Below are 21,576 nucleotides of genomic sequence, written 5' to 3'. Positions count from 1 at the left end.
TTTTGAGTATTAAGCATCTCAAAATGTGCCAAGAGCTTGCCTACACATAGGCCATAAGGATTGTTGATTGCTTGCCTACACATAGGCCATAAGGAATATTCTCTGAGTTCAAAGGTTTTGCTTGCCAAACATCACCCCTTGGATATAAGCTCAGGACAGGCAGGAGTTGTGTCTGTTCCCTCTACCTAGATAGCTTTAGCACCCCAAAAAGGATCCAGCACATAACAGGAGCAGAGTATCTGAGAATGAGTCAATGACACCCACACTAGAGCCTCCTGTGCAAATACCAATGGTGAGAGGGAGCATAACGAAGCTCAAAGATTCTGATCGTCTACACAATAGCCCATCAGTGTGACTTCCTGTTCTAACATGGATTTCCTTTTTTTTTTTTTAATGGAGGAAGAAACAAAGATGATGAAGGTTTGATTGGCCTGGTGCAGGTGCCCTGAGAGCTGTGCTTCTCCAGGCCACCTTTTTGTGGCAGCTGCCTGAGAAGCCACTGAACATGAGGAAGTGAAAGACTGGGCAGAAGAATTAGGTAACTGGACCCATCCATAGAATGCCCTGCTCTCTTTTAGGAAACCATCCCAAGGTCAAGGAATCTGATCCACTACTCTGAGTTCCATCTCTAAACAGGGGCAGAAGTGTATTTCCTACTCTCCTCACAAAGTTACAGTGAGAATTCAGGGATTCCTCCAACAAATATCTTACTGAGCATTTCCATTATAGTTACTGATATAACTTACTGATATAACTGATATAACATACAGTTACTGATAACACTTTTGTACCTAAGAGTAATTTATAAATTGCAATATAAATGCAGGCACTGTCCTTCACCTCACCGGTATGAATAAAAACACCACAGCAGCCCAGATCCACAGATGCCAAAGACCTTGGGTAAATGCTTGGCTCATTCAGATCTCCTGAATCATTTGGCCATCGTGACAAGAAAATTTAACAACTCAAAAGAAGTTGTGCTTTGGGATGTGTGATAAGAGACTGGGTTTGGTGGAGGAATGCAGGAGGGAAAGGCTGGCTGTTACACTTAAATGATCCAGAAAAATGTCTGAATGTTTTTACTTCAATGGCCACATCTTCTAAGGTCTAGTTCTCCGAGACCTTGCTAGAGAATGAGATAGAGAGGTTAGTCAGAACATTTTGGAAATCTGGAAAGGGAAATTTTCTGTAATCAGAAAGGGTGCTCACAATTGTAAGTAAACCACCTAGAAGTCCTAAGGAAACTGGGTTGTTTTGCAACATGGTCTGAGCCCAGATGATCTGAGGGAGCACAGATCAAGGCCGTTCTGGCGTTTCGTTGTTATTTTGTTTTCTTAACACAGTGGCCTCATTACCAGTAACCCATATGTTCCTGATGTTGGCTCCCCTGACTTTATTTTAAGGAAACTCCACCCACAGCTATTCACATTTTTTCTTTAAACCATCAAGTGCTTATCATGTTTACAAGGAAAATTCCAACTAAAAATACAAGAATTACAAGACACAGATTGCCATTAATATGTTCATCCCTGAAGAGTCCAACTAAGCAGCCTGTAAAATAGAGTTATAAGAAAATATTTAACTTGAGTTTAAGAGCTCCATTCAAAGAGAGGCTAAACTTCATGAGTTGCAGATATAAGACAGAACATTCGCTTCTGGAAAAAAAAAAATGTCATTAATTCCCCCAAAGAATGAAAAAGCTCTGTATCTGTAATAATGCTCCTCACTTTTCTATAAATGCCTTTAAGGAAACTGACAGGAACGTCACAATAGTCAATGAAATGGAAATTTTCTGGATGTTTTCCTTCTCTTCGATACATTTTTGGGTTCCAATTAAGAAAACAAACCGTTAGTGCCGGTGACATGGCCTGCCCAGCGGGGTGAAAGAGTAAGCAAAATGCTCAATAAATAATATAAACACCCAAGTAGCAGTTATGGCCACTTCATCCCTCTTAGAATGAAAGCACCTTTAGAGCTCAATAAAAAAATGAAAAGCTGCTGAATCACAGTAGTAGCCAAAGGAAAAAGCAAAACAACTTTGTTGCACAAGCTGGCGAGAATTAAAATGCTTTGACGATGTCTAGGGTGGGGAAACGGGGGCTGTGCACTCTGGTGGCATCTAAACCGGCAAAGCCTCTGGTAAGGGATCTATGGCATCACCTATCCAACTTTACAGCATGCACATCCACCAATCTGGCAACTTCTCTTCCAGAAATAATTCCTGGAGAAAGCGTGCAAAGAGATACGCGCGTGTGAGAGTGTTTGTGTAAACATTCTTATGTGCATGAAGAGATTTAATACAGCATTGTTAATGAAAGCAAAAAAAAAAAAAAGGCTGTCAGTAGGGGAATGATTAAAAAAATGACATGTTCCTGTAGGTACTGTATAGTTTTTTAAAAAAGGAGTTGCTCTGGGGCGCCTGGGTGGCTCAGTCGGTGAAGCGTCCGACTTCGGGTCAGGTCATGATCTCACGGTTCGTGGGTTTGAGCCCAGAGTCAGGCTCTGTGTTGACAGCTCGGAGCCTGGAGCCTGCTTCGGATTCTGTGTCTCCCTCTCTCTGCACCGCCCCCCCCCCCCACATTCACGCTCTGTCTCTCAAAAATAAATAAATGTTAAAAAAATTTTTTAAAAAGGAGTTGCTCTACACACATATACCTAGAAAGCAGAAGCATGTATATTTTTAAGTTAAAAAAAAAAGTAAGTCATAAAATAAAATGCAGAATGTGAGCCCATTTTTATAACAGGGCATGCGTGTATTCACATGGATATGTGTAAGTATATTTAAGTACACATACACACACACACATTTCATTTCTGTAAACATTTAAAAAGTCATTGTCTTCATAGTCATTATCTCTCATCAGTGCTGGAGGCAACTTAAACTCTTCATAAGCTTAAGTACCCTAAGCACTTAAAAAAAAAAAAAAAAGGAACAGGTAAATTTTTCCTTTTCTAATTTAAAATAGTCGGTGAGAATTTTTAAAGTGTGTTTTAAGGACTGTGCTAAGAGACGAATAACCCTGGTTTGTTGAGTTAGTAATCAGTCTCCCAAGTGACCTGGGGTACATGTGCTGGAGAGGCAAACGCTCCCCCCACCCCCGCCCCCGTGAGGACAGAGAGCCAGTGCTCCCTTCCCTATACCCACAGTAGACGCATATCCACTGACCGAGAGCACAGACTCTGTCATCAGACGGTCCTCGGTGTAGTTTCCAGCTCTACCATTTCGAGAGTAAGAAATCTAGGGCAAGTTACATAATGTTTCAGTGATTCAGATCCCTCAACTATAAAATGGGATTAAACAATCCCTTTCTTCCTTCCTTCCTCTTTTCTTTATGAGAGAGAGAGAGAGAGAGAGAGAGAGAGAGAGAGAGAGAATCTTAAGCAGGCTCTACAGTCAGCACAGAGCCCGACACGGGGCTTGATCTCACGACTACAAGTTTATGACCAGAGCCAAAATCAAGAGTCAGTTGCTCAACCGACTGAGCCACCCAGGGCCCCAACGTACACCCACCCTCACGAATCATCATCCCTGAACTGCCAGCAGAAGCTGAGCCCTGGAAGAACTGTCATTAACCCTTCCACACTTAAAACTTTACACAGACAGAATTCCCAAGCCACTAAAAACTTCCATAGCACTGTATGCACGGGCACCATCCCGAAGGAGAGTGAGTGTGGGACTGGGGTGAGACTGTTCCTCAAACTGGCTCTGATATTCCCTAGGTATGTGACCCAGAGCAAGGTGCTTTATCTCGCAGCCTCGCGTGGGAGGGGAGGGTGTGTTGGTGTTTTTACTAATGTTATTCTGAGGGTTAAACAACACAAGTGGATGTATCCAGAGCACCCAGCATCTGGAACACAGCAGAAAAAGCACAACAACCAACAACAGTTCTAATCAACTGGGCATCTACTGTGGGCGAGGCATTTTTCTCTCATTCTTACACCAACTCTGAAAGAGAGGTATCACTACCTCCCTATTAAGAGCCAGGAAACAGAGATTCGGGGCATCACATGACTTGTCCTTAGGGTTCCCCTGCAGATCCGCCTGACTCTAAAGTTCTTTTCATCTCCTTTTTTTTTTTTTTTTTTTTTACCCCCCTACAGTTCATTATTTGTCTCCCTGTATCATTTGGGCAAGTCCCAATGTCCTCTTCTGGTAATCCCTTCTGAGATAATATGACCGATTTCAGGGTATGTAAGCTAGTGGCTATGAATACTTTTGAGAACTGAAAACAACACTTTGGCAGCCTGGGGAAACAAGGGACTTTTACCTATGGGAAAGCCTCGAAACACCTCTTCCACTGGCTGCCCCGGCTTCCCCTGCTCACAGGGCGGCCCCTGCCTCCCTCTTCACTGCCGGACACTCAATCCCAGGTGCACAAAGACTCATGGGAAGGAACACTTCCTATACTAAGCTAAACTTAATGTGTCGGGGAATCACTGGACCATCCCCTTTCCTCCAGGGAGAGGTCCCAGGAAGTTGGGTGAGCCCCGGATATGTAATGAGAGGGGCAGAAAACAGGAGCAAGTGCTCAAAGAAGGGCCCCGAAGACCTGACTCCTAATCACGGTTTTGCCAAGGGCTGGCTCTACCAAACGGTTGAAGGAGTCATAGGCAAAAGTCCCTTTCCTTCTCCTCCCCCTCCATCCTTTTGCTCATTCTTATTTATTCCATAGGCTTTTATTAAGCATTTACTGTGGGCAAAACATTGCATGAGAATACAGTTCCTGTCCCGAGCACACTTAGTTTGGTGATGGCTAGTTGACTCAGTCATTTTTTTTTAATGTTTATTTTTGAGAGAGAGAGAGACAGAGCGTGAGCAGGGGAGGGGCAGAGAGAGAAGAAGGCACAGAATTCGAAGCAGGCTCCAGGCTCTGAGCTGTTAGCACAGAGCCCCACACAGGGCTCTAGCCCATGAACCTCAAGATCGTGACCTGAGTCGAAGTCGGACTCTTAACCAACGGAGCCACCCAGGTACCCCTGTTGACTCAGTCATCTTAACTGTTCTTATGGGTATGTGGATTTAATCTGTGTGTGTGTGTGTGTGTGTGTGTGTGTGTGTGCGCGTAGATACTTAGCTACAAATACAGACTACTCACAGTTCATTTCCATAACCAACCATTCAAACAGCTCTTCTGATGAAGAGTCCCTCCCACAAAGCCCAACATGCTTTGTGCCAACTACATCCCATACACGCACCTAAATTTAACTTTTGTTTCATAGAATTAGCACAACTGTCAGAATTCATCAAGTACTAGTTATGGAAAACTGCTCTTGGGGCAATTCTGTAGTAATTAAGTGTATAAGAGTAATTAAGAATTTCTCCGGATCTAATACTCCATCCCTAGGACTATATGAACATGAATAACCTCATGGCTGATACCAAAAATGAGTCCTGATTGGGGCTGCTGATGGTACCATCGGAAAGACATCACCGGCTCACGCTCCTTCAGCTTCCTCGGTGAAGATCTGATTTACAATCAATCTTATTGGTTTTCCAGAGATTTCAAGGGGAAGCGGTGACACACGCTTAAATTCTAAGCAATACGATTTCTAGGCTTGCGATGTATTATTTCACAACTGCACGAACGCAGATGTGACTAAATTTCCTGTGGGATGGGGTATGTTTATTGTCTCTACCATCTGCCTTCAAAAACACTAACCTTTAAACAGTTCACATTAACCCCCGGCAATGAGATCAGCCACGGTGGTAACCCATAGGACTCTTCTGGAAAGTGCCATTGCATAATCGCTGTAAGTAAACAGGGGAGTGTAGAGGAAGAAGGTAAACGCGTAACTGCCTCCTCATTCCATTTAAATATCAATGCTCTGAGGGTTCTTCAGCTTGGAAGATGGTTGGGCTATTTGGTAGGACAAGCCATTTACAAACGTGTTTTGTTCCGGGAGGCCTGTTGGTGGCTGGAAACCTTTTGTTTCCTGGTGTAGTCAATTTCAATGGGGCTGTCAGGCTTACCATGGCCACACTGGGGAGGGAGAATGCCACCAGCGTCTGGGAGCTGACCGGCCAGCTCCTACAGGGCCAGCAGGCAGGGCAGTTCTAAATCACGAGAGAGAACCACAGGAGCCAGGACGGACAGAGAAGGCTCCCGCTCCCCGCCAGTGCCCTGCTATCAGCCTGCTAGGGCTGGGAGGCAGCTCTGTGGTGTTTTCCCAATGAAATCTAATGACTGGGTCACGTGTGATGGAAATCTGTGTGTTGGCAACTGGCAATTCCAGAGGTGAAAACAAGAGCAAGCGGTGGAAAACACAGAGACCTAAGCGACTGGGAGGCAGAATCCCCAGAAAGCCTCTACTCTGGATTTCTCAGAGGCGATCTGTGTGAAGGAATCTGTGAGACAGTTCCATTTCACAGATCGGAAAACCGGCCCGGGGAATGTTTGGCAGGCCCTGCAGCGTGGCTTCCTGATAAAGATCATTAACAGAACCGCAATTTTGTTAAGCCTGGCAATGCACCGAAATAGCCTTCCTCCCAGAGATCCTTGCATGTGAGGGTAGCCACGTGACGAAGTGGGGGGGGGGGCGGTGCTTGTCCTTCACTGCTCTCTTGCCCTCTGCCTGACACTGGGACAAGACACAGAGAACGTCACACCGATGCTGTCACCAGGCGGAGGGAAGCCACAGATGCCAAAGCCGGAAGCTGGCAGGGGCGGGCACATCGTGGGCTCTGTGGGCCACCCCCGCACCAAGCAGTGTCTACAACCGGGCATCATGCAAACCCATACACTGGGGGTGCTGCTGTAACACAAGAAGCAAACTCAGAAAAGTCTCGTGCTCTGTGCCCCGTGGGTTACAAAGAACAGGCTCTTTGGGAAAACTTGGGATTGGGACAGGCCACTCAAACTCGACGAAAGCTTCCAACTACAGCACTAACAACATAATCAAGAGGGAACTGGAGCAGCCAGTTCCGGGTGGCAGGAGGCTCCTTGGTGGTTCCAAAATGCACAACAGTGTCAACTGGAAACGTGGGCTGGCAGGAACTGAGACGACAGGTGCTAGAACCGGCTGGGCCAGTAGCCAGGGGCCGTGTGAGGCCAGGTGCGCTCCTCTCTGGGGAAGGAGCCCTTAAGGTTGTGCTCATTTCCAGTTGTATTAAGATTGGGCTAAAGGGGCTCCCGCCTCTGCGGCAGCCGGGCTGAAGGCTTTTTCATCCTCTTCTTTTGCTACTCCAGCTCGTCTTGCCTAGAAAAGACTGCGGGCGGACAAACAAAATTCTGCGCTATTCTGACATCATTCCTCTACTTTACCAGCCGCACCTGAGTGAACCAGACTGTGTATTCAGGTCACTGTTATTTGGCTGCTCTATGGGGATGGTCTGATATAATCCCAGCAGTTCGCATGTAACATTTCTACCTCTCCAGTTCCGGTCCCCACACAATGCCCTGGCTTACTTTCCTAAAATGGCGGGATGGCCTCTCCACTCAGTGGTATTATGCTTAGCACGGCCCCAATCCCTCCCTGAGCTCCTCTTGCTGGTTTCCAGCCTCCTCTCCCTCTCTCGACTCCAAGGCTTAACCTGTGCCTCCCAGCCGCAAACAAACTGCCTTTGGCTCTACTCTCTGACATGCCGTGCTGTGGTCTGCGTTCTTGCCTGTGCACTTCACTTTCCCCTGCCCGGAAGGCCTCTGCCCACACAGCCTACCCAATGAGCTACTCATCTTCAAAAGCCTACTCTGGAGTCCCCTATAGGAACGCTTCTCTGACACCCTCCTCTGAGTTAACCGGGTACTTTTTGATATTAGTAGTGGTGGCATTGCCTGTATCACTGCATCGATTAAATGACATTCATGCCATTTGCGGAACTGAATGTGGCCTCTCCTTGATGGGTCCAGAAGCAGGAGGGTTGTGAAAACCCTGTTCTAGGAATTCCCATGGCATTCTAACAGCCCGGAATGAATAGGGCATTTAAAAAGAAATTATCCATTAGCACCGTAACAAAATGTACAAATATCAACTCTCGGGCAACTAATCCAGGCAAAATTCTGAAGCTTGCCCGGGCAAGAGAATGGTCCCAAAGAGAAAGAAAAGACTGAGGAACAAGCTTACATGCTTGGAAAGGGTTGTTCCTCTGTTTACATCTAAAATAAAAGACTAAAATGTACTTACAAGTTGCCTTGGAGATACCACCCAAACAGACGCCCGTAAATGCTATCAACACTCAAACATGAAAAGAAATGACACCTTATCCACCTTCCTCATGAAGGCATGATCAATGGACGGAATAGATGAAGAATCGACAAAACCGAGCTCTAGTCCTAGGTCATTCACCAGGCGAGGGAACTCGAAAAAGCAATACTATTCATCTTTTCAAAGTACGCCTTTTACAAAACACTCATTAATATCGTAATAATGTTGTATGGTGACAGATGGTACGTACACTTATCATGGTGAGCGCAGTGTAACATACAGAAATTGTCCAATCACTACATTGTACACCTGAAACTAATATAACATTGTATGTCAAGCATACTTTGATAGTAAGTAAATAAACAAAGACACACACACACACACACACACACACACACACACACACACCACAAGGCCAAAGCGCTGTATCAATTAATATGGCGGGAGTGAAACTCAGTGGGACCTCATTTTCATCCACATCTGTAGGACCAAAGGCCTTTGAATTCTAAGGCTCTCTGTAAGGCAACAGCATCTACATACAAATATATTTCCTCATGGAAAGATGCAGACACATATTTTGGTGTGCCTTTGATTTAGAAACACGTAGATGAAGAACGTGGCTTGGAAATGTGCACCTCTTGTAAAAGACATCCAAGGGCTTTGCCAAGAAGGCAGCAATGCCTAGACATTTGATATTCTTCTAGGTCTCAGTTCCCATCTCTAAAAATATACTGATGACATTTTCTCTGACCTCTACCTACCGCAGGGAGTATGGAAAGGATGGGGGGGACGGCACTCAATAAAGCCATGACCTTCTTGAAAGACAGGACACTCACTCATTGTGGCTGTTGTGTTAGCAACTGTGACACAGTGCTTGGGCTTTTAAAGACCTAGTTTTATTAGGGGATGAAGTTCCCCGTGACCAAGATGCTGTATGACGTCACCCAGCAAACTAATCCAACCGAAGCTGAAAGGCACGGCCAATAATTACAACTCATTTAGAAGGTCTCTGCACCTCCTCTTGCCCCCAGCACTGTATCACCCACTTGAAAAATATTAGACCAATTTTCTCCTCATCCTAAGGAGCAGTTGACGAGCAATGCTCGTGCCTAGCAAGTTCCAGAAAAACATTTTCAGACAAAATGCTTGGAGGATGAAGTAAGGCTGTGTCTGGATGCCTACTCCGTCATTCCCAGAAGTGGCCCAGTGGCTAAAGCATGGACACTCCCTTTGCAAGCCCATCACAGCGGGCCACTTGCCCATCTTCTACGAGAGAGTTATGATTTCCCAGTTTGCACAACCGTACCCTGATCTATTCCAGAAAGACTCACCATATGTATTTATTTTTAGGCTGCTGTTAGCAGTTTCTGATTGGCCATGGGAATTTTTAACAATTAAAGTCAAAGTTAAAAAAACAAAACAACTCAACAATTTCAAGTTGACAATGTATTCATGATTCCACTAAAGAAGAGGAATATGGAAGAAGAGCCTTTGGCCAAGAGGTAGGGCAAAATCACAAGGTACATCTCATTTTCTGGGTCTTGTTTCATTTTGCATCTGTTGAATGCGAGAGTGTCAATCATCTATTCAGTAAATATTTACTAAATGCCTACTTTGCACCAAGAGTTACGCTTGCTGTAAGACTAGAAACATTATCCCTCTTCTCAACGAGTCCCATAAAGGCAAGGGAGGGAGGGGCACCTGGGTGGCTCAGTCGGTTAAGCGTCCGACTTCGGCTCAGGTCATGAACTCGTGTGAGCAAATTGAGGAATCAGCAAGAGACAGATGGAGGAGAATCCTAGTTTTCCGAAGGAGTTGAAATTCTTATTTAAATGGATAGTATCCCCTTTGCCCCCAGGAAGCAAAACGTTATGCATGGTCTGACTCTACATGACTTGGCATCTGAACTCTAGGGATGTTCACAGAAACAGGTGCCTGAGTCAGCAAAACTGGTGTAAAGAAAGAAATTAAGCCAAACTTAGTTCTCCACGTATGTTCCCAGTTACACAGCGGATCTGTACATTTTGTGAACACCATCGTGATTTTTCTTGCTTTCCTTCTCTCCTCTTCTTTCTCTCTGCACTTCTCATGTATCTACGCATCTTCACAACGTGCAGAGTACTGTGCGAAGTTCTTTCCGAGAAAGAACGAGTCAGAAAATTCTGACCTCGGGAGGAAGTAAAGGCAGGTTTTCCTCACAAAGTCGTAACGCACGAGGTAGAGAGAGAGAGCAAGAGTGCCATCAGAGAGATGCAGGTGACGTGCAATCAGAGTCCAGAGTCAGGAGAGATGAAATCCAGCTAGGAAACCAGGGAGGGCTGCTGAGAGGAAGTGTCATTTCACCTGGGCCTTGAAGGATGGAGAGGCTCTGGGGATATGGGGTCTGTGGGAGGAGAGGCACGCCTGGGCAAAAGCATTCCTGTTCCCTTTTATGTGACTGTTTTTTGTTTAGGAAGCGAGACGCTGTCGTTAGGGCCTATCTGTGAGGTGTTGAATTCCCGGCCAATGAACAGATCACCATGTTGGGCTGACCACTTTGGGGTGTCATAAGCTATATCAGCTTAGCACCAACACCAGGAAAATACTATGAGAGTTCAGGATGATGAAGGGTGACATTCTATTTTATTTTACAAAAAGTTTTTGAAGTTTTCATGCATTTATTTTGAGTGGGGGAGGGGCAGAGAGAGCGAGAGGGAGGGAGAGAGAATCCCAAGCAGGCTCCACCATGTCAGCACAGAGCCTGACACAGGGCTTGATCCCACAAACCATGAGATCATGACCTGAGCCAAAATCAAGAGTTGGACGCTCAACTGACTGAGCCGCTCAGGTGCCCCAAAGGGTGACATCTGCGAGGAAAGCCGTTAAAGCCAAAGCCTGGTGTGTGACAGAACCACAGAAACTCACCCCTGGTAACTAAGACATCTGTCCAAAAGCGACAGCACAACATCGCCGTTCAAGACTCAAGGCGGTGGCCGGCTCCCCACTTACCATGAACATGGATTCCATTTGGTTGAAAGGAAGCATTTGTTTCTGGCTGGTAAGACTTCAGGTGCGACGTGCCCGCTGGCTGCTGGGGGTGGGGGGGCTGCGTCCTCTGCATGACCGAAGAAGCAGCTGGAACCCTCCGGGGGCTGATGTGAGGGGACGGGGCGGAAGGTACAAACCTGGGAAAAGGATCGTAAGAGGAAACGTGAGGGACATTAAAAAGCAGGAGCAGAGGCAAACTCTTCAAAGCTGAATTCTAATGTCCACAGTGGCTGGATGAGAGCGTGACAAAAAGCCCTCAAAGGAAATTGGTGAAGACTTTCCTCTCCCCTTTTCAACCACTGACTTCTCAATGGAGATACTGAGGGGATGAAAGAGATCAACAAAGGGAAAATGTAGTCACAGTTTGGGTCTTGTGAAGCCTCTCCAAAGGCATTTCAAATACTCTGGCTTTGGTGAAATGCAAAGCACGTCTTTTGCCAGGCCCCTTTTTTCCTGCTAATTTTTAAATTCGTTTGCATTTCAGGGGCAATTTGATCCTTATGTTTCTGATTCATTTACACTTAGCTCATAAACATTTCGTTCCGCGAGGTAAGCCTCTCTAACCCTGTTCTCTTTCAACAATACATTTTCTTCTGCCAAGACTGCGTGAATTTGAGCCTCAAAGGTCGAGTGGGGGACCCAGAACCCAGGCTACCTGCGTGGGTTCCGCGCGTGGTAGAGAACACTGCCCAGGGCACAACGGGAACACGATGTGGGACATCTTTCACAGTCACGCGTGCTAATCGTAATAGCACTGTCGGCAGCTTTCTGAGCAGGGACATGCAGATGTTCAAACAAGGGGACACGGTCAACTAACCTGAGATCCAAGCCTGACAGCTTTCTGCCAGTCTTCTAAGTGTAAGGGGGCAAGTGGCAGGGTCTCACTCCCTGGGTTCCAAATGACAGTTCGGACCTGCCAGCGCTGAAGGGAAGGTGTACCCGCGAGTGCAGGGTTAAGGTTTACCGGTGTCCACAGACAGCCGTCACGAGTGGGGCGGCCCGGGGAACCCGTCGGTGTGGTGAAATGAAGCCGCAAAGTAACTGGGGAGCAAACTGTGTCAGCAGTGAATTGGTCAGTCCCCCCCCAAAAGGCCCAGTAAGCTGAAAACTTCCAGTGGGTTGTTTCTGACACTGGCTGAAAAGACAGGCTTTGTGTTACGCCGACCCGTAGAGGTTGCCCGCGGTGTTCACGGCTTAGTTCACAAGGATGAGTCCCTTCACGTTGCTGGGCTCTTGTGTAGGGCCATGGATGGTAGAAAGGGACACGGAACCGGTCAAATTTATAAAGTGACCTGCAATGCTGTGAATCGGGGCAGTTAACAGGGCCCAGCCTGGGCGTTCGTGCTGCGGCAGTAATAAAGCGTGGGCCAAAACGTGGACCCTGAGGAGGCTGTGAGGGAAGGGGGTGCGGGAACCAAGGAGGGGGGTCGGCACTCGCCAACCTCTGGAGAAGAGAAGTCTCTGGACGAGGCCGAAACACACTGGCTGGGTCAGATGCTTATTTTCACTTTGCTGATGAAGGAGACCGGTAACCGAGCGCCCCGGGTCGGGGAAATACGTATCTTCCGAGGAGTGTCTCATCCTAATTGGAATTAGCCTGAAAAGACGTGCTGAACTGAATGGCTCTGAAAGCCATTGAGCCCTGGCCAGCAAATGAGCCCTGGCATTGCCCTGAGAACATCTAGTGAGAACTCGCAGGCCGGGATTCCTCATATGGAGGCGATTTTCCTGGGGAGTAGGTCTCTAATGTGTCTGGCAAGGCTGTCTGAGGTCGTGGGAGGGGGCTGAGGAATTGTGGGATCGCAGGCTTCAGGGCTAAACGGAGTCCACACCACCACCCAACCCCCTGAGCCCCGTGGGCAGGAGGCCCTCAGGGAGAGGGGGGAGGATTTGGATTGCAAGACAACCTGTGTCACGGGCATCTCAGTTCCGGTTCTGAGCAAGGCAGCGAGCTCCTTTGCCTTGCTTCCTAATTCTATTTCTTCATCTGGGAATAAAAGACGCGGCACACTGTCGATGGTTTTCTGGTCTTTTCTCTGGTGCTTCAGCCGCTTTTCCTTTCTGTCGAGGTCCAATGGGGCAGAGATGTGTGGATGGCACAAGTCACAGTATGGAGAAGTCTGAGCCTGATATTGGCGGCTTGATGGAAGAAAGGGATTCCGTTTCCCCCGTCCCCCAGCAAGTGAGTCAGGATCATACACAAGGGTTTGATTAACAAAGAGAGAAAAGGCAGAGGGGGAGGGGGAAGGAGGCAAAGATTGTCAGCAATATAAAATCTCATCTTTCTGTAATTAGGGGTGATGTGGCTATAGGGTGAACTATGATTACTTGCTATAAAGAGGGGAGAATTCAACCAACTAAAAGGACCGAATCCATTAAGGAGTCATCCAGAATTTACACTCCTACAAACCGACTCTATAGCTATACATAAATTATATATCTACCTACAAATGATACATCTATGTATCTATCTAGGGAATATATAATTATACGGTAATTATACATCATTCTTATCTATTCATTCACACAAGTTCCAAACTTTGGCCATGCCCTCTTGGCTACCACATATTACATAAAGTACTGACGGTGAGCAAAGGAAGACAGATGTGGGGGCTATTACATCAAGGTGTTAGCAATGCTGATCGCAGAGACGTTGGGGGGGGGAGTAAAATATACCTACTGAGCCTTCAACTCACTCCACATTTGGCTGTTTGCTAATTCTGACTAAGGTTTTCTCCATGTTCAAATAAGTAAGATTACATGGCATTAAATTAACATAATTTTAAAATATACTATGTCCCTTCATATAAAGTACTAATAAAAATTTAAATGTAAACTATTCTGGCTGAGATAAATGAACACCTTGAGAAGTCCTTGATTTGGAAAGGGAAGGGACTCCAACAGAAATCTTAACTTTTACGCATACATAGAAAAGGTGAAAAGTGACAAGACGTGATTACGATTATCCAACGATTGCTAGGAGCCAGGGAATAAGAAGTCAGCACGGAAAAGCCCAGTGTAAGAAACGAGTGTGTAAATGTGATTGATTTTCAAGTACAGCACATAGATTTAATTTTGTCACTGCTGAAAAATGGTACATGGGATGTTATTGAAAAATCTCTCCAGGGGCGCCTGGGTGGCTCGGTCGGTTAAGCGTCCGACTTCGGCTGAGGTCATGATCTCACGGTCCGTGAGTTCAAGCCCCGCGTCGGGCTCTGTGCTGACAGCTCAGAGCCTGGAGCCTGTTTCAGATTCTGTGTCTCCCTCTCTCTCTCTACCCCTCCCCTGTTCATGCTGTGTCTCTCTCTGTCTCAAAAATAAATAAACGTTAAAAAAATTTTTTTTAAAAAGAAAAATCTCTCCCAATCTCGCTAATTTAAATACAATTTTTATAGACCTGCTTACTAGTTAACCAGCTCAAGGTAGGCTAGAATTAAGCACATCAAAATCAGAGGGGTGAGGGGGCAGGGGAGGAGGGCAAAAGTGGGGAAGTCCCTCTGTTAGAGGGAAGGTCCTGGAAGCTTCTGGAACAATCACTGACAACTTGTAACAAGACAGATGTCAGAAATGTTTTATTTACTTTTTAAAATTTTTAAATGTTTATTTATTTCTGAGAGAGGGAGACAGACTGTGAGCGGGGAAAGGGCAAAGAAAAAGGAAGACACAGAATCCGACCCAGGGTCCAGGTTCTGAGCTGTTAGCACAGAGCCTGACTCAGTGCTCGAATTCATGAGCCGCAAGATCGTGACCTGAACCTAAGTCAGACGCTTAACTGACTGAGCCACCCAGGCGCCCCTGGAAACGTTTTTTTCTTAAAGCCAAAAGGACTCAAGAAACTTGAGTGGTTTGAGGCCATTCACTCCAGAAACGAGTGAAGAACCAAGAACACGCACACTTAAACGGGAGCTCATTACGCCAAAGGTGGAAAGTTCTCACTGTTACTGAAGGTCGGGTGTGGGGCCTCACGGTCTCTTTGTCTTAGCATCCTCGCTGATTTTCCAACCTTGGTTTTTGAACACATGCTCACACACCTACCACAATGGATATGATCTGAGTATTCTGTCCAAAACAGGGAATTTTTTTTTAAATCCAAAGCCAGGGAATTAAAATATTTTGATGCTAAAATAAACAAGTTTGATGCTGAGTCTAAGTTGCGGTGATTTACAATTTTCCTCCCATGGAACAGCTCATCCCCCATCACGTCAGGACAAGGTGACGACGTCACTCTAATTCATTCTGAGTTACGGCAGTGTCCAAGAGCCAGAGGAGAGAAGGTCTGAAATCTTTCTAGGTCCAACTCTGTCCCCCCCCTGCTGTGGATCCGCAGTTGACATTTCACAGATTTCATTTAACACAGCTCACCAGTCTCTTCTTTGAAACATTAGAAGATTGTTAATGTCAGAACGCACACAACGGACTAGAATTTTTTTTTTTGAGACATCACTGCTTACCAGAAACACTTCACACAAAAGCAAACCAGAGAACTGAGTCAACCGTTTGTACTCATTCAGTGGAGGAGTTTATGTAACCTCAGCATGAGCCATGGTTCAATGGTTTGTACCCTTCCCCCAACCTCCTGCCAAAAAACAAAACAGAACAACACAACAACAACAAAACCCAGGCAGGAAACAGGTTTTAAAGGGCTCATCAAAAAGCTTCTGGGAAAAAAGGACTTAAAAAGGCTTCTATAGCTACGTATCTACACACATCTTAGGAAACGTCTGGTTGCTCGGGGTAGCTAGTTGGTTACAGTCCTTCCGTTCTGTGGTCTGCTCCCACCCTCGGCTCATACTGAGTCTCCCAACCTTGCAGTGAGGTGGGCCAGAAGCAAAGAGGCCATCTTTCCTGTAAATACAGTACTCAGAAACAATCTTACATCGTTTCACAGAATGGTAGGTCCCAACGGAGAAACACAGAACGAGTGAGGTTCACATGCAGAAAAATTGCAGATGGCAGGAGAAGGAGACAGATATCACTGAAGACCCACTGGGGTTGGATTCTGGCTCTGTTCCTCACTAGCTGGGTAATCTTGAATAAATTCCCCGACTTCTCCCAGCCTCAAATTCAAGTACAAAGTAAAGATAATCTTAGCCCCTACTGGGGATCGTAAAATCTGAGATAACATATTCCTTTCTTCATCCAAGAGATATTTACTGAGCACTGACCCAGTGTGTGGCTCTATTCTGATCACTAGGGACAGCGAAAGACATGACCCGTATCCCTGCCTTTGTGGGGCTTATATTTTGGTGAGGGGAGGCAGACAATGAACGAAGTCAAATAAGCAAACTATACAGTGTACTCGGGACACGAGTACCAGGGAGAAAAATCAAGAATGGAAGGTGAAGGCTGGGGGTAGATTATGAACAATTTTAAATTGGGAGGTCAGAGATCTCAGAGTATTTTAGAATGAATATCTGACACTTTCCAGCTGATCAATACATGTTTATGGAAGGACTGCTCTCAACAGAATGTGCACTTAAGGTAACTGTGACATTGACCCATACCCAGTGCTTGACAGCTGTGTAAGACTGTGGTTCCCGCACGGCATTCTATTTCTATTGAGTTCTTGCAATAAAAAATATTAGAGGACTCTCTCCTCTCTTGACTACTCAGATACGGATACCATGGCTCAAAGAAAACAAGGCATTTGGTCAGCTGGCTAATTTTCTAGTTCTAAGGGCAGATATGGTGGCCTTGTGTAAGAGTCTCATTTCTCGGTACTGGGTTTCCCACCAGAGTATCCTGAGTTCACAAATTCATACAATCATATAATGTTCTAGCTGAAGGGCACTGGAGCACCACCTTATTTGGATGACATAAAGTAGGCCCAAAGATACAAAATGGTTGCCCAGTCACACAGTTGTTCTCCAGACCTCGCTTTATCCTAATAAGGAAAGATGCCCTCTAGTGGAGATGCAGGGCAAGGTGAATGCGCGGGGTGAAGGAGGGGGATAGGGGACTCCTGTGAGCGTCTGAGATTCGGAACCTTATCACCAGCCGATGGGGATGGGTGGATCAGCAACCCACTGCCTTTAAGAAACTTGGCAATGAGTGTCCCAGTTTGCTTTGGTGAACTCACTCTGTTAGGCGCTATGCTCTTCATAGGGCCAAGCTGGGCTTATACCTTTTGTCTTTTCCAACTGGATAAGTGCTTTCAGATAACGCTCTCTCTCCTGTCTCTAAGTCCAAGGTATTTCTGTGTCAACTACATACTGTATTTCTTCAAACAAAATTGACTAACAGACCATGTTGCAGGTTAAGCACATGTCGTAAGTACGTCTTACTTTTCTTCATTTGTGCTGTGTATGCAAGCAGCTGTAACCAGCAATACAGGACTGAGCGTCTTAGCACCGCGCTGGGGGTTAATACTTTGAAAAGAGGGGTTTCCATGATCAAGTGGATTAAATGTTGGTTGATATGTGCTTTGGACAGTTCTCCCCCCCCCTCCCCCGGGGGGGTAACAGACCTCCCAAAGAAGGAAGAATGCCTCAGAACAACTTGTTTCATTGTATTCACACGGAAAATATTATTGATTTGCTGCTAGGGAGTAGAAATAATGGATACAAACTGGTCTATGGTGGATTTGGGGAGGTATTTGTTATCCCCCAGAGAACTGCGGTGGTTTTTAAATTCATCTGTGAAAACCGATCAATAAAAAATGGCTTTAGCAGTTGGCCAACTACAGAGGGGGGAAAAAAGGAATCCTTTTCAAAACCTAAAAAGAAAAGCACAGTTTTAAGGATTTCACATCTGATTTAACATCTAAAAAAAACCCCCCAATGATAATACCCCACTTTGTATAGCCAGACAGCACTCCATTTTAGTAGACTTTAGTGGTCTTTATAACGATTTATGAATCACTTCATGAATTCCTGGCTGACTCATCTGGGTGACTATAGTATCTACTTATACTTCCCTTCTGTCTCACAAAAGAGACACTTGGACTCAGTTCAATCCAGATTTGTCCCCGAATGAATCACAGCACGTTACTGGGGGAACTGCAAATTGAATTCTGCTTCTGAGACAATCAAGACCAGCTTTCAGTAATGAAGAAACAGCCGCTGGGAAGTGTGGGTAATTGCAACACTGTCCATCTGGGCAGGGCCAACGCAGGCCAAGAGCTGTATGTCCGTCCGAGGACTCTGTTCCAAACCAGTCAAAGAGCTGAATCCATCTCCTGGAAGGGCTTAGCGTTTCATTCTCCTCACGAGACGCTGGGTCAATATTAACTGCAGATAATTTATCACAGTGGACAAGACCAGGACTCAAAAATGATTGCCTGTGCCTCCACAGACCGTGACAAAATGAGGGCTGTGAATCGGGCTGTAGGTGACATGATCACCGAGGCTTTTTAAAGAAGACCCACGTGTATATTCTGATGAGTGAGTGTTTCTGGGGAGTAGAAAGGATCGTGTTCTAGAGGACACTTTGCTCCGTTTGGGGAGAGGGGGTCAGTTCTCACTCCAGAAAACAAAGTTATCAGTGCCCAAGGCAGAGAAGTGTTTTTTTTTTTTTTTTTCTGGTGTAGACTGAAGCAGGGCTGAGGGCATCACAGTATCTCCCCACTGTGGAAACGAACAGGGAGGGGGAGAGGACACCCGGATATGTCAGAGAAATGAATTATGCAGGACACATTTAACCAAGAGCCGGAATTTTTTGGACTATCTTGACTGCAGAATTGGCTGTGACTCAGTTGTTTGTCTATTTCAGAATCTGATGTGATGGGGAGAAAGGGAAGAAAAGTCTGATTCTGCCAAATCCTCTTTACAAAAAAAAAAAAAAAAAAACACCGACCAGAAGAGAATTTATCCTGAGTGGTCTTAGACATTTGATGTCAAAAATGCTGCAATTCAAAAAAACCAAAAATCAAACAAAACAAAACAAAACAAAACAAAAAACCTTCTGCAATGACACCATCCTTTGGGCAGCTGTGAGCAGGTCAAAGCAAAGGGATTAACTCATGGCCCTTGGCAAAGAGAAGACTCTCTTGTTCGGCTCGGTATTAGGCACAGAGTGCAGTCTGCTTTGCCACGGAGTGCATCGGATGAAAGAAAAACGTTCAGAAGGGAGAGTCATGAGAAAGCCAGATGAAAAACGAGGGAGAAAAATGTTGTTTGGGGGTACACGTGAGAAAGGGAGGTGTGGGTAGATAAAAAACCGCCCCTTCCGTGCCTTTCCCCTGGTCTCAAAATATGAATACGAGTCTCCTGACGACATCAGAAGAACTTTACTTCTAGAATTAACTTCAGATGCCATCCTGCTGCCCAGGATGGCCAGGTGCCTTTGAAAGCCACTGCCAAATGAGACCCTGAGAGTCAATATAATCCATCAATTTGAAAAGGAACTAACTGGGTGGTGATTTGGTCAGTAATAACATGTGCTGTTTATGTGTGATTTACTGTTTTCATCTTCAGGATGCCAGGTTACTATTTCAGTAACCACAAAGGAATTTTCTGTACCTTCCCCTGAATACAAGGCTCAACATCTGGTTAGAGGAATGAATGGGAGGAAAACACATCTAGTAAAAATTCCCAAGTAGAGAAGGGCCCTTGGCTCTTATACACAGAAAGAGCATCAAATGCTTGGGGGTGTTTGCTACCATTTTGTACCTCCTCATCCAGTCCTACGCAGAGATAAGTACAGTATATGATAAATGTTGGTCATTGCTGTTGACAAATTACTCTGTGGAACAGACTGAGCTCCCGGGCAGGTGCCAGTTTCTGTGTCCAGGTAGACGGTACCTTTGCCCCGTTGGTGCTGATGTCCAGTTGTATATTCTATCTGCCCAGAGACCACAGTTTCTATTTCTGAGGGGAGATCATCTTGTTTAAGAGAACGATTCCAGTCATTTACTGTGAAGAAGATGATTAAAACAGGAAAGGTGTTTCTCCTTTCAACAAAACAGAAAAGCAACTGACGACTATTTTTTTCAGTAAAGGAAGCAAAGAACCTTTGTCTCTTGGCTTCTGCTCCCCTCAGTGGTCTCCTCACCACTAACAGGCAGATGGACCTTCACTTGCAAAAAGACACAACACAGTTTCTTCCCAGCCAGTTCCCCCCAACTCCCCCCATCCCGCCCCCACACAAGAGGGGAAAAGATAAAGTTGATTTCCACGTCCCACTAGAAACACTCAGGAAAGGCTTTCCTTCGAACAGCCTTTCCTTTTGTCAGACACCAGGCACTTTGTAATGGGCCAATGTCTTGAGACTCAGGCTAGAAAGGCTCGTGGGCTTTCAGTTTAGGAATTCTGCCTCCCTAGGACTTGTTTCAGAGAAGCTCTGTGACAGGAACACACAGATACATGTCAAGAACATAATGGCTTAGTTTGAACTCCATGTTGCCCCGTGCCAACGCACTAAAGTAGAGGTTGCAAGAAAAGGAATTCTATTTTACCTCAAGCCTTCCTTGTTATTGTCATGACTCACTTTCCTGACTGAAAATCCAAGGGGACTAAAAAAAAAAAGAAAAACATCATCTTGGGCTTTGCATGAGGTGGATTTGTGTGGAATGGTGGGAACAAAATAAAGATGGCTGACTTGGCCTTCAGGGGTGAAATGAACGAGACCTCTTTAAAATGAAGAACGAGGGGCGCCTGGGTGGCTCAGTCGGTTAAGCGGCCGACTTCGGCTCAGGTCATGATCTCACGGTCAGTGAGTTCAAGCCCCGCGTCGGGCTCTGTGCTGACAGCTCAGAGCCTGGACCCTGTTTCGGATTCTGTGTCTCCCTCTCTCTGACCCTCCCCCGTTCATGCTCTGTCTCAAAAATAAATAAACGTTAAAAAAAAATAAAAAAAAAAAATAAAAAAAAATAAAATGAAGAACGAGTGCACTTCAAAATTAAGAAGAAATACATGGAAAGCAATCTGATGTGAAGGGATATTTGAACCAAGAGTCAAGCTATTTGTTTGGTGTAGTGACACACGTGTGCTCGCATCAGCGTCTCCTGCTTTGCCTTGAGGTGACGCAGAGGACAACGTACACTTGGAAGACCAGTCATCCACCTGCCCCGGATTCCTGTTACGTTTCCCAGAAATGATAAAGGAATCATAGCTGCAGTCCTCCCTTCTGTTCACATCCTGTTCATTCCACACAATTCCCAAGCGCTGAGGGCGGTGGGGGAAGAGCTGTAAGCATGACATCGTCTCTGCTCTCAGGGAGCTACAGCTCTAGTGGATCGTAAGCCAATCAGTAAGCAGACAGTGTAATCTCAGGGGCTGTTAAATCTATGAAGAGAAATAGAGTTAACAGAAGAGAGCGGGGTTGGGGGGTGTGAGCAGGGGGTGGGGGTTGAGGTGAAGTGGTCAAGAGAGGCCTTTCCAAAGCGGTTCGCGTTCGAGCAGACACCAGAAACGAAGGCACAGATCATGTAAAGTTCCGGTGAAGGTGCCTTTCAAGTTTCAGGAACAG

The 21,576-nt window shown here is 45.8% G+C and overlaps 1 protein-coding gene across 4 annotated transcripts in view; it reads right to left on the bottom strand.

The window, feature by feature from the left end:
* The window catches only part of GLIS3 (GLIS family zinc finger 3), a 444,686-nt gene that overhangs the window by 17,323 nt on the left and 405,787 nt on the right, over positions 1 to 21,576 (bottom strand). For all 4 annotated transcript variants that reach the window (XM_049632910.1, XM_049632924.1, XM_049632916.1 and 1 more), the window contains one exon: positions 11,131 to 11,306. In XM_049632910.1, the coding sequence (XP_049488867.1) occupies positions 11,131 to 11,306 (176 nt within the window). The remainder of the gene's footprint in view (positions 1 to 11,130; positions 11,307 to 21,576) is intronic.

This window comes from Panthera uncia, chromosome D4 (assembly GCF_023721935.1).
Source record: "Panthera uncia isolate 11264 chromosome D4, Puncia_PCG_1.0, whole genome shotgun sequence".
In the NCBI taxonomy this organism is placed as follows: Eukaryota; Metazoa; Chordata; class Mammalia; order Carnivora; family Felidae; genus Panthera; species Panthera uncia.
The sequence above is the reverse complement of the archived record's forward strand: the minus strand, read 5'-3'. Positions and strand labels throughout refer to the sequence as shown.